This window comes from Sinocyclocheilus rhinocerous, unplaced genomic scaffold (genome assembly GCF_001515625.1).
Source record: "Sinocyclocheilus rhinocerous isolate Xijiao unplaced genomic scaffold, SAMN03320098_v1.1 scaffold605, whole genome shotgun sequence".
NCBI lineage: Eukaryota > Metazoa > Chordata > Actinopteri > Cypriniformes > Cyprinidae > Sinocyclocheilus > Sinocyclocheilus rhinocerous.
In genome coordinates, this window is record NW_015661612.1 from 387394 (window position 1) to 399845 (window position 12452).

Below are 12452 nucleotides of genomic sequence, written 5' to 3' on the forward strand. Positions count from 1 at the left end.
AATAGAGCACAGCAGCAGTTTTCTGTCGGGGATTTGTCGTGTCACGCCGCACCCAGTGTAGACAGCATCACTGATTATAATGAGTTCTATAGTATTTTGTCGCGCCGCGCCGCTCGCGTCCGGTGTAGACACGGTGTAACATTGGTTTTGCTTTGTTTCACAGAACTAATCATTGCCTGGGTTGCGTACGAATGTGTGGGGCGGAGCTATCAAAACAGGGGCGAGATTCTTTTGGGGTAGGGGCGTGTTTGTTTTGGTGATTTGAAGTATCAACATTGGCTACCAGAAATAACTTACCCCACCTTTAATACAATGTTATTGTTCCCTTAAATGGTTAGATTCAATATTGAGTGCAATATAAACAGCACAAAATACAGATTTATTCAGATACAGATATTACAGAAATACAGATATTTCACAACATTTAAAGTCAGTGATTCAGTCAAGTCATGCAGTACGTGTGCCTCTACAAATATAAGTGCTTTGAGACATTATTAGTGACAAAAGCAGCCGATTAGAAATTATTGCAACATTCTTTTTGTATGATTTCACAGTTAATTGTAGGTACCAAAAGTGTTAATGTTGCTGTAAAATATATTGGTCAGATATACAATTAGTAATGTTAAATTCTTTTATAAAAACATTCAGGCACTTGAGGTACATAGTAAACAAAGCATCTGCACAATAACTATTGTTAAGTTCAAACAAATAGATTGACCTCCTCTTCATTCACATCATAAGGCATGACCATTTTATCCTTACGGACTTTTATTCCTCATCTTTGATCAGCCACACCTCGTTCCTGCGGTTGGTCAGTTTGAAGGGGCTGTCGTATCCCGCTCTGTAGAACGGGGCCTCCTTGAATTTCATCCCATCCCTCTTGAGGCTCTCTATCAGTTTCAGAAGCTCCACATGGCTGCTCTCGCTGTTAGCAAAGCCTCCATAGGTCCTGCAAAAAACAAGGCCATGCAAATGTGAAGCTATGACAACAAACAGAGAAAAGTAATGTAGTTTTTCCAAGACACTTGGTTTGACCTGGATCTAAAATCCCTTGCAAAATAAATTGCCATTCAAAGGTTTGGAGTCTAATAAGTTTTAATGTTTATAAAAGAAATCTGACCGCATTTATTTGATTTAAAAAAAAAAAAACAGTAAAAATAGTAATATTGTGAAATATTATTAAAATTGAAAATAACGTTTTTAAATATATATATATTTAATATATAATTTCTTCCTGTGATGGCGAAGCTGAATTTTCAGCAGGCATTACTCCAGTCTTCAGTGTCACATGATCCTTCAGAAATCATTCTAATGTACTGATTTTCTGCTCAAGAAACATTTCTTCCTATTATCAATGTTGAAAAGTTGTGCTGCTTAATATTTTTATGGAAACTGTGATTTTTTCTGAATTATTTGATTAATATAAATTTCAAAATAACAGCAGTTATTTAAAATAGAAATGTTTTTCAAAATTCTAAATGTTTTTCTGTCACATAAAAAAAAACTGACCCCAAAATTTTGAATGCTAGTGTAGCATTTTCATTTACAGTATAAAAGCCCTTGACACAAACATACCTCACAAACAGCGTGACCTCTTTTCTGTTCTCGATGAAAACATCTGGATCTGTGGGTTTGGGTGGGTCAGCCTGATGTTCCTCAGGAATGTAGAAGGACACAGTGAAGGTGCTTTCACAAGCGGGTCCTGCACCAGGCTCAATCAGACAGCTCACTGGTGCCGTCATCTCCACCTTACACTCTGATACATGACGTACAGGACAAGCGCATAAGTAAAGGAGCAGAAACATGCAATTATCTCAGTGTCTGAAATATCTGCTAAAGCTATTTCGCAAATGCAATGTAATCTGGTGAATCATTAGCACAGTTTACTCCGTGGGAACACAACCTGCCACATGCACATAATAATTTTTTATTATTATAAAGGCATATCAAGATTTATGCTGGTAGTGAGATTTATTTATAGCAGTCATGTAGCTCACAGAAAACCTTCATTTCCACATAACTGAATTTTGGCTTTGAGCATGAGGTGATTTCTCACCTATGTGCTTATGTTATTTTCCATTGTATACGTGTTGTGTAATGAAAATGTCATAATCACAGGCCCAAAATGCAGAAATAATGGCTGAAAGCTCTAATCTTGAATTTCTACTACAGAAAAATCTGCTTTCTAGTCACCTACAGGAACATGACTACTTACTTTTGTCATTATTCCCCTGAATGTATTTGAAGAGTCTTCTGAAGCCTGTGCTAAGGGCCGGGTCCTGCTCCATGCCAGTCATAGCTGTGCTCACCCAGTTTGTTGTGTGGTAAGTGCGGACCTCATAGTCTTCACCCTAAAAAGCATCTATTCATCAAATATGACTGGAAACATATGAGCCATGAAACAATAAACAACAATAGACAAGGTCTGCTTTAATCTAGACATGAGTCTAGGACACATCAAGAACTAAGCATTATCTTTGCTAATAAGCAATAAGTAAAAATTAACATATCCAAAATCTGCAGTAAAGTCTGAAAAGTTTCTGGCAAAATCACCCATGTACACACTAACCTTACTCTGTTGAGCAGTAAACTTTGGGTGCTGGAGTCCAGAAGAAAAAAAAGTTTGACCGATGGCTTTAAGCATCTTGACTGTAATGCTGTTCAAAATTAAAGATGGATTAATAAAGTTGCAAACTATTTAGACAAAACACAATTTAGAAATGTCAACGTGAGAATGAAGCTCCACACCTGACACCAGATGAATTTTTGTAATGATTCCATATTTTTACCTAAAATATCTTTATATGTGTGTCATTACGTGGAAAAAAATGAGAGAGAATTATTTTTTCCATACAACAATACTGAGTGGTAATTAGTAGTCCAGTACGTTGGGACGTTTATAGGATTGTATACTTCTCTGCCCATATTAACATGATTATGACAAGGCTAACAATGCTATATGAGCTATTCTAGATAATAATTAAAAGTAAATACAACTTAAATCTGTTAGTTCAAGTTGTGACATGCTGTAAACGGTATTCTGCGCTGTTTTATCGCGCAATACTGAGGAAAATATATATTTTTTAAATACATCATAATTAGCTTCCCCCACCCCCCCATACGCGACTCTAATAAAAAAAAATACATATGGATGGAATATGGGCCACGTCTGTACATTAAGACTGTCCAAATGTTGCCAAATTGCGCTGAAATCAAACTACCACTATATTACACACTTATTAGATTGCAGTGATATATAAACTCACCTGTCCGCCGTTTGGCGCTAAAATGTTGCAAGTGACTAAAAACTAAGAGAAGCTCGAGCGCAGTATTTAACCGTCAGTCAGATAGGCGTGTTCTTCTTCTAGATAATGAAGATGCAGTTACGGGCGCTATGTAACAAGTCTCCGTAACGCTTACACTGACACTTCCGTGTTTTCATGTTACATCACGCACGAGAAGGCTCCGATTGGTTGTGACGAATATGTAAATAAAGAAAGACACGACCCAGCAGCGCTATACTACTCTCGGGAAGAAATATTACATCAGTGCTCTTTGGCAACAATGGGACAAAATATTTGAAATAAAATTTATTAAATTTAAAACATTTTTAAACATTCATAAATAGTGATACATTAGAAAGGCATCAAATTACCTTGCAGTAAAATTTAAGGTCAACTAGAGTCAGGTTGCAAACACTATCACTTAAAAGCCATACATTTTCCATCATCACATCAATACTTTTGTACAAACTAATGGATAATTGCAGACACACACAATCTGAAATATTCCACTCACACTAGACACAAAAACCTTATAAACATTTTTTCAGAAGAATATCCCCAATGTGCAAGAGATTGTGTGTATCCTGTCCAAAATTGACAATATTGAATCTCTAACAAGCATTAGCATACGCTACTGTGATATCAACATAAATTTAACCCTAAAGTCTTCTTACAAAACACTGCAACTTTCAATATGACCTGAGCACCATAAACCTGTGACCAAAATACATAAAAATAAAAATACACAAGCAGCTATCAAATGCATCTCCCTGTTGGTCACTTCATCTTCAGGGCTGTGTTTTTCCTGCGTGGTGGCTCTCTCTGGACTTGTCTGGCTCTGGCACCGAACCCCAGGGACTGAAGAGATTCAGTGAGGAAGCGTTGAGTGGGAGATACGCACAGCATTATCAGAAGCTTGGCATCCCCTCCTGTGGCAGAAAAGGGACAGAAAAGATGTCAAAAGGATGGTCAGGTGAGGCTCGGGAGGGAAGAATGTAGGCAGGCCTTGTCTATAACACTTATTGTGGCATGTTAAAACCTGACTGGTTGAACTGGTTTTAACTGTGGTTCAAATAAAAGCAAAGGAAACTCAAGTCACACATTATATACAAGGAAAAAATATTACAAAATCTTTATTCAGAGGCCAATAAGTGCAAAAAGTATGCATTTTCAAGTTCATAATTTATTTAACAGGGACAACAGACTGTCCATGACTGCCCCAGAATTAAGTCAAATGTACTTATAGTGCCTATCACAATACACATTTACAGAAAATTAGCTAGAAAGCTAAATTTCATCTACAGTCTCCGAGCAGGCAAAAAAGAACATATGGCATAAGTCAAACTTTTGTAGATAAATAATAATATACATAAACCATTATACCTAATGTTTAAAATCACATTGCAAATAATAATAAAATCAGTATTATTATTTTTTTTCCAAGTAAGCTATACTGTTATAAATGACGTACAAAATACATGCAAATAAAAAAATGTTTGACTCGCCTTTACCCCTATTTTCTGAATGGATGGATGGAACAATAGCTACAATGATATAATGATACATAGCTAGACAGAATAAATGACCGACAGACAGAGTTTTTTTTTGAGACAGAATAGGGAACAAGTGCTGTTTTTACAGTCTTCATGTGTAAGGTAGTTGTGTTTCACAGTAAATCTGCTCTCACCTATGGCGTCCTGTAACAGATGTGTTAGCTTGCTGTTGCGGTAGGGTACGTGAGGCCGTCTTTCGACTAGAGCTCCCAGAACATCGGACAAAGCAGAGAGGCTGCGGTTTATACAGGAGCTTTCCCACAGAACGGCACCGGTCACACCTGACATTCCTAAAAACAGATAAGCACTAGTGCTGAAAGTCTATTCACATCTTCATTTACTAGCAGCACTTCAATAAAATCTGACCTGAGATTTAACACTCCATAAACCTTATCTAATGACCTGATGACTGAACATGGTTACGGTGTTAACTACATTGCATCCTCTTACCCACACACTCACTCCCAGCCAGGTCTACCAACTGCAGCTTGGTTTTGAGGGGGGGCTGTGTGATGCTGGGTCGGGGGAGGGGCATGGTGAGTGGCAGGGGGAGTGGCACGGGGAGGAGGCGAAGCTAGACGAGCGTGATGAGGCCGCCCTGCGGCAGCGTGGGCTCCACCACTCCTTCTGAGACACCCGCTGGACGTCCTGTCTGGCATTCTGCAGACGACGAGCTGCAACACATGTAGATCACACTATATGAGTCCATAAAGTATGAATACATTTTCTTCCAAGAGTTATGGTAACAAAGTCCCTTTTTATTTTTTAAATATATATATATTTAAATTAGACCTTTATTAAAAAGTGATTGGCTCTTTTAACATTAGGGCGGGACTACAGAGGCCCCATTTGTCCCATTCCATTCATTTCATACAATTATATGTCTCCTGCACATATGCCTCTGATGCTACACACTTGAATCCAATGACAACCTTTATAAGGTCTTTCAGTGCTACCTTGAAGTGAACATTGGGCTCTCAAGTAGCAAGAAAGTGCTTGAGAGAGAGTGTGTGTGTGTGTTCGTGAAGATAACTAATCCAGTGGGTGTGTGAGAAAATGGAGCTGTTTGAATGACTGTTTGTGTGTGCGTCTTTAGATAATACGCTTGGTCTCACTTAACAGCCATAACTGCGTGTACTGCAGATAGTGGCGTATGGCTTGAGGGAACATTAGAGCTTCAAAATGTGTGAGTTGGGGACTGGCACTCTTGAAGAAACACTTTATATCATACCTAGAGTCAGTGCATCTGGGCTTTTGGAGGTGACGGTGAGAGTGACGATGAAATGAGATCTGGAAGAGTCCATGTGCACCAGGGTGGGACAGTGAGATCTTAGTTTTAACACAGAATTGATCAGCTGCATCACTTCTGCAGAGCTCCGCACCAACCTGACACACACAAACAAGTCAAGTCAAACACATGCAAACCCGTGACAGTCATGTGTGCATGCAGCAAAAGCTCAAAGTACAATGAAGAAGGTCAAACAAAAAATAAATGCTGACTGTAAACTTAAATGCAACCCATACATGCATTAACACGACTAAAAATATATTGCACAAAAGGAAGATGTCCTAAATATCAAATATTATTTATTAAAATGACCACAAACTGCACAGATCAATATATATGTAAAATCATACAATAACATGACATAGGCTGAATAGAAAAAATGTTTTGACATCAACAAAATAAAAATTTCTTTTTCATTTAGCTTAACTTAATACATAACAAAGTTGATAACTTATTTTGTTTTTGTATGATTACATAGTTTGTTGCATTTTATTATTGGCACTGCATTGTATCTTATGAAATTGTTAAAATACAATTTATTAAAGTTGAAATGTGTGATAGGTTGTATCTTCATGCTGACTGCTGTGGCTCACTCATATGTTAGGCAGGGCACCTCACTGGTGCCTGTGCTGGTGGTGATGACCTCTCTCTTCACCCCAACTGTCGCCCCACCTTCATCTCTGGCCAGCAGGTCCAGAACTTCATTATTATAGACCTCCACCACTGACATCTCCACCGTATGACTGTCTGCTGGCTTCTCAGAGATCAGCCTGGGACATTTATCAATGCAGACAGACTGTTTATTGTAATATTGTAGATGAGTGAAATGTGTAGTGATTTTAAGTGTGCTGTGAGAGGGATGTGAGCCGTGGCTTACTTGAATAGCTCATTGGCTGCTTTTGGAATGATGCCCTGATGAGAGTCCTGCACTGCAGCTGTGGGATCCTCAGACTGGGAGCCAATCATTGTATGCGTCTTTCCACTGCCTGTTTGGCCATATGCCATGATACATACATTATACCTGAAATGAAGGAGAGAACTTCTTCTTTATAAACATTATATATAAGTATATTTAGACATTTTATCACAGTATCTTCCCTAAGTGAACCGTAAAACTTGGTGGTATTAAATAGGATACTCACCCATCAAGCAGAGATGTTAGAAGGGGGTTCACCTCCTCGAACACAGTCTCTTGGCTGTCTTCCGGACCATATACTCTGCAGTTCAAACAAATTACGGACACAAACTACATCACCCACCACCAAATCTCCCATCTTAAATGTACACATTTTATGCAGTGTCCAAATACCTCTCAAACTCAAATATTTTGTTCATTACAGGACTTGAGGTTTTGGCGCAGTTCACAAAAACAGAGTCCTGCAAAACAAGGGTGGTCAGAGATGATTAATCGAGGGTATAGGGTGTAATACTAGGCCATTACAATTTTATAGATCCCATAAACACTACAAATAATCAGTTCACTCACATCATTGATGGCCTGCACTACTGCTTCACATGATGAAGATCTTAAAAATGAAAATGAGATTTAGTACACCAACAAGATATACCACATACCCAAAACAAGTGGTTGCTGAATGAAATAAAATTTTAATTTTAAATTGAAATCACATTTTATTATTAATTAAATTTTCAATTTTGTAAGTTCACATTTTTTTAATTAATTTAATATGCATTAATCTACCACTATTTGTTAAATATGTTTATAGATTGCATTACCCATTGGTTGTAGGTGATCCTGGGATGTGATCAAAGTGCAGAATTGGACGCACCCTGCAGTGAACTCTGATATTCCCCCTCAGCTCCTACAGAGAGAAATGTGTGGAGTTCAACTATTGTTAGTTTAACTGAATCATCCTGACTGCTTACACAGTCATTTTAAGGATAAGTCAGGTAGAAATTGGTCTGAAATACTTTAAATATTCATAACTGAAATATTCATGCGTCAAAAACATTAGCCACCACAGCAGGTGATAATATAATATGATATTCAGTGTACCCCCTACATCTTGACTTTATATAAATTGCAAACATTACCCTGTAAATACATTAAGAACAGTGAGTCAAATCAGAGAACCAAGTACTGTACGTACAACCAGGGTGTTGTGGAGCAGCCTCCTCCTCACCCGCTCCTCTTTGCACCTCTCCTTCTCTTCCTGTAAAGAGCGCTCAAGTGCAGTCACCTGAACCTGGAGCTCTGCAGAAAGGCAAAAAAAAAGTATTTAAAAAAAGGCAAAAACTATCCATTTCTATATATTCAAATATGAATGCGCAAAGCAGTGCAGGACCAATTAGACACTCAGGTTTCATACGGAAACCACTAATCCATGGGACATTCCAGTCAGTTTAATGACTTGACTATAGAAACAAGTGAAGTGATTGAGTAATGTATTAGGAACCGTTTGTCCAGGGCCGAAGAAGAAACTGAATGAGAAAATACTTGACAGCACAGAAATAAGACAAGCACATTTTTAGTTTTAGGAGCCTGAAGCATGACGTGAATGTGAGGAGGAAATAGCAAAATACAGGTCAAATGTCACAAGAAAAGGAGAAAAATGCCTCCATGTCAATGCAAGAATACCCAACTATCATGTCTGCAATGATACAAACTGAACAACTCACAAGTTTGGATGTCATCAACATTTAGGTTCTACTTTAGGTTCTAGGGACCACTTAGATGAATAAATTAAAGGTTACCTACATCCCTCTGACCATTTGATGACTAATGGTCAGAACAAAACTTGACTATATTTAATAACAGCCCAAGAACATTTAGTAGTAACAAACAAAAGATACACAAAAGATGCTTGTAAATAAATCTTTGTTTGTACTTATCAGTTTTGAATGTTTACAATCACAAACTAAATTATGTGATTGGTTTAATAATAATATATAAGTTTATATACTTTTTAATATAAATACAGTATGAGTTCATTGTTGATAGCTCCACATGTGAAGTAATGCGTGTAAACATCTAAATGCAATGAAATTAATATTGGACTAAAAAAATCTACCAAACATCACTGGAAACAATAATGGTAGTGATACTGTAGTCTTTGATTGTATCCTTAAAAGCTTTTTGTCAGTAACATATTTTTTAATTTGCACTTTGAGACTCAGTGAGGAGCTGTTTGGCTTGGAGTTTTACAAATACAACTATATAAATGACAAGGGATAAGATCCACAGGCCCTGCGGGAGGCTTGTCACCATGGTGTGCAGGTGACGCACAGGACACAGGACACATGACCTTTCTGTCACTGCTGACAGCAGCTTTTCCTGGAGGAGAGGCTGGGGGAGGGGAACTGTGGATAATCTCTGAACACTGCACCACATACCTACTGTCACAACACGGCTGGTTTTGTGGTAGAGGAGGAGACAGATGAAGGAAGAGACAGATGAAAAGGAAATGAGAGCAGAAGATTAAATAGAAGAGGGGATGGAGGTTCAGAGTTGAGGTTCACAATCCAGGCCATTTTGTCACCTTGCCATATGACTGAATAGTCTATGTGCACGTAATTAGTGAATGAGACCCATTAAGTGTATTTGGAGGTACAAATATTCACAGATAATACAGATGAACTGATATGTTGGTGTGTGAGTTCACACTCACTCTGAAGGTCATCACTTTGGAAATCCTGAATAGCATTTCTGGCAGTGCCCACACATTCAAACAGCTGCTTGCTTTGTTCCTCCAGTTCTTTAGCAAACCCCACGTAGATGGTAAAAACATCCTTCAAGTCCTGTTTCAGCATCTGAGAGCAACACAGATCACATGATGATGCTGGATTTGTAAAACATTGCATTTCACTGCATTTGTAGTGTAGGACTTGTTTCAAAGCAGTGTTTTGCCATCACCTGAACTTCAGACAGAAGTTTGGAGAGAGCTGCATGTGTGGACTTCTGCACTTTCCTCTGCTGCTGATGTTTCTGTCTCTGGACATGGATTTCTTCCTCTCTCTCACGGCGGAGTTTACACAAACACTTGAAAAGGTTAAGGAAAGGTCTAGCATTTCTGGCAGTGCCCACACATTCAAACAGCTGCTTGCTTTGTTCCTCCAGTTCTTTAGCAAACCCCACGTAGATGGTAAAAACATCCTTCAAGTCCTGTTTCAGCATCTGAGAGCAACACAGATCACATGATGATGCTGGATTTGTAAAACATTGCATTTCACTGCATTTGTAGTGTAGGACTTGTTTCAAAGCAGTGTTTTGCCATCACCTGAACTTCAGACAGAAGTTTGGAGAGAGCTGCATGTGTGGACTTCTGCACTTTCCTCTGCTGCTGATGTTTCTGTCTCTGGACATGGATTTCTTCCTCTCTCTCACGGCGGAGTTTACACAAACACTTGAAAAGGTTAAGGAAAGGTCAATGGGGAGCACATACAAACTCATCAGTGCATTTACATAGTTTTTTCACCTTACAAAAAACATTGCGGAGATGATAAGTCTATGGTATTTTGATACACACTACCATTCAAAAGTCTGAAGTCTCTGTAAGATATTTTGATTTTTTTTTACAATTACAATTTAATTGTAAAAATTATTTTACAATTTAAAATAACTTTTTTTTGAAAGGACAGTTGTCCTTCATAATATTTCTCAGGTGTCTTTGATGAATATAAAGTTCAAAAGAACAGCATTTATTATAAAGAGAAATATATGTTTACTGTCATTTTTAGCAATTGAATGCATCTAACTGAATAAAAGTATAATTTCTTTTTTTAAAAATCAATCTTTTCCCATGATACAAAATAATTCTCATATTTATACACCATGGTATTTAGATTGCACTCAAAGCTACTTCAAATATTACCATAATATTATCATAATACAAAAAGTTTTCTTATTGGTATATTTTTGTATGTGGATCTCCAACCAAAGGTATATCTCTGGTCTATACTTCATACCCAGATATTAAGCATGTGAGTAAATTAGGTGAGACTGGCGAGCACCTGTCGCCTGTCTGCAAGCCACTTATCTTGCAGTGAAACCATCTGGCAGGTCAAACTTTTAACTGCAGTGGAGGGTCGACCCCCATTAGTGGAGTTAGATGCATTTCACACTGAATTTGCTTCATCCATACCTCAGCAAGTCTCAAATGAAGGAGAGCATTCTCTGTTTCCAACTCCAAAATACGCTCCTCTTTACTCTAAAAGGAGAAAGACAGAAGCGTAAAGAGTACCTGAAAACCATACTTGAGTAAAAGTACACATACCTTACAGTCAAAATTACTTCATTACAAATTACAACCCACCAATTCCAAAACAACTTGAGTAAAAGTATCTGATTTGAACAGTATTTAACTTATATTAAATATAGGCTCAAAGATGCACTAGTCAAAGAGACACGCCAGTGAAAAACAAGAAAGAGGTGATTTGTGAGGAGAGGAATCACGTTTATTTTCTAAAACCAAAATAAAACTGAACACCTCAAAATTGGAAAAAAAAAACAAAAAACAATGAAAAAGGTCTCTTCGAGATAAATAAAATAATGTTAAGCAAAATTAAAAAGTCAAAGCCTTCTTGCACTGGATGTGCTGGTTTTGGCCTCAATGGCTTGCTAAGGAACTCTTATTCACGTAAAGTAGCCTTGTTGACAAGTTTGGGTGAGTAAGGGGAAAACGAACAAGATATAGTACTTTCAGTGCCCTGTAGTTGGCAATATCACTTCTTTTGTAGCAGAAATAAACTGCTGCAGAAAAAGCTAGGTGCCATGCAAAATGTAATGTATAATTGCAACACTCATTACAAATGTAGTGGAGTAAAGAGTACAGATACTTATTCAAAAATGTAGTGACGTAGAGAATAAAAGTTGCTAATATCTTTGATAGTCATAGTATCGAAAAAGATACTCAAGTAGGCTACAGTATTAATTACATTTACTTAAATACTTTACACCTCGAGAAAGAAGGAGTGGGCTTTATCGTTACATTTAAATATATAACTATACAGAACACACGCAATAGTACAAAGTATTTTAAAAATAAAAACGATACAAATAATATAAACTACAAAATTCAGCTGATCACCAGTCATATACAAAACTTACCTGACACACCTGTGGATGTGTCTTAAAATCTTAGTGAATTGCCTACCTAGACAATACATCTGGTTAATATACATAATTCTATCCTGGGTCAGCAGCTCTAGGTTTTGAGACACAGCCATCCCTTACAAAAACACAAACAAGTATGGCGGCTGTACCATGGTACATTAATGGTATGAGATATATGAGATAGATTTTGATATAGGCCTATAGACCATGGTACTAAATGATGATATTTGCATATTATTCTAATTATTCTAATG

At 37.5% G+C, this 12452-nt stretch overlaps 2 protein-coding genes across 3 annotated transcripts in view; both read right to left on the minus strand.

The window, feature by feature from the left end:
* Positions 1-358: 358 nt before the first annotated feature.
* LOC107726446 (heme-binding protein 2-like) lies at positions 359-3428 on the minus strand. Of its 2 annotated transcripts, none has more exons than XM_016536021.1 (5): positions 3267-3428; positions 2570-2657; positions 2216-2351; positions 1576-1756; positions 359-949 (listed from the first exon to the last, which is right to left on the minus strand). In XM_016536021.1, exons 2-5 carry the CDS (start codon positions 2642-2644, stop codon positions 769-771), a joined length of 573 nt encoding a protein of 190 aa, XP_016391507.1. In that variant the 5' UTR covers positions 2645-2657; positions 3267-3428; the 3' UTR covers positions 359-768. The 2 variants fall into 2 exon arrangements, with proteins under 2 accessions (XP_016391507.1, XP_016391508.1); XM_016536022.1 differs by lacking the exon at positions 3267-3428 and adding an exon at positions 2749-2853.
* A 216-nt stretch (positions 3429-3644) lies between these two features.
* LOC107726448 (kinesin-like protein KIF25) overlaps positions 3645-12452 on the minus strand; it is a 12977-nt gene continuing 4169 nt past the window's right edge. The window contains 15 exon segments of the mRNA XM_016536023.1: positions 3645-4213; positions 4972-5127; positions 5288-5365; positions 5368-5511; positions 6069-6223; positions 6719-6895; positions 7003-7146; positions 7268-7342; positions 7435-7502; positions 7612-7651; positions 7863-7948; positions 8237-8340; positions 9755-9896; positions 10364-10489; positions 11228-11293. Coding sequence (XP_016391509.1) covers positions 4062-4213; positions 4972-5127; positions 5288-5365; positions 5368-5511; positions 6069-6223; positions 6719-6895; positions 7003-7146; positions 7268-7342; positions 7435-7502; positions 7612-7651; positions 7863-7948; positions 8237-8340; positions 9755-9896; positions 10364-10489; positions 11228-11293 — 1713 coding nt within the window. The 3' untranslated portion in view covers positions 3645-4061.

Coding starts and splice junctions, on each gene's coding strand:
- LOC107726446 (XM_016536021.1), bottom strand. CDS start 2,644: ATGCTTAAAGCCATCGGTCAAACTTTTTTTTCTTCTGGACTCCAGCAC. Junction 1,757..2,215: donor TCAGGGGAATAATGACAAAA/GTAAGTAGTCAT, acceptor GTCATGTATCAG/AGTGTAAGGTGGAGATGACG. Junction 950..1,575: donor GAGGTCACGCTGTTTGTGAG/GTATGTTTGTGT, acceptor TGTTTTTTGCAG/GACCTATGGAGGCTTTGCTA.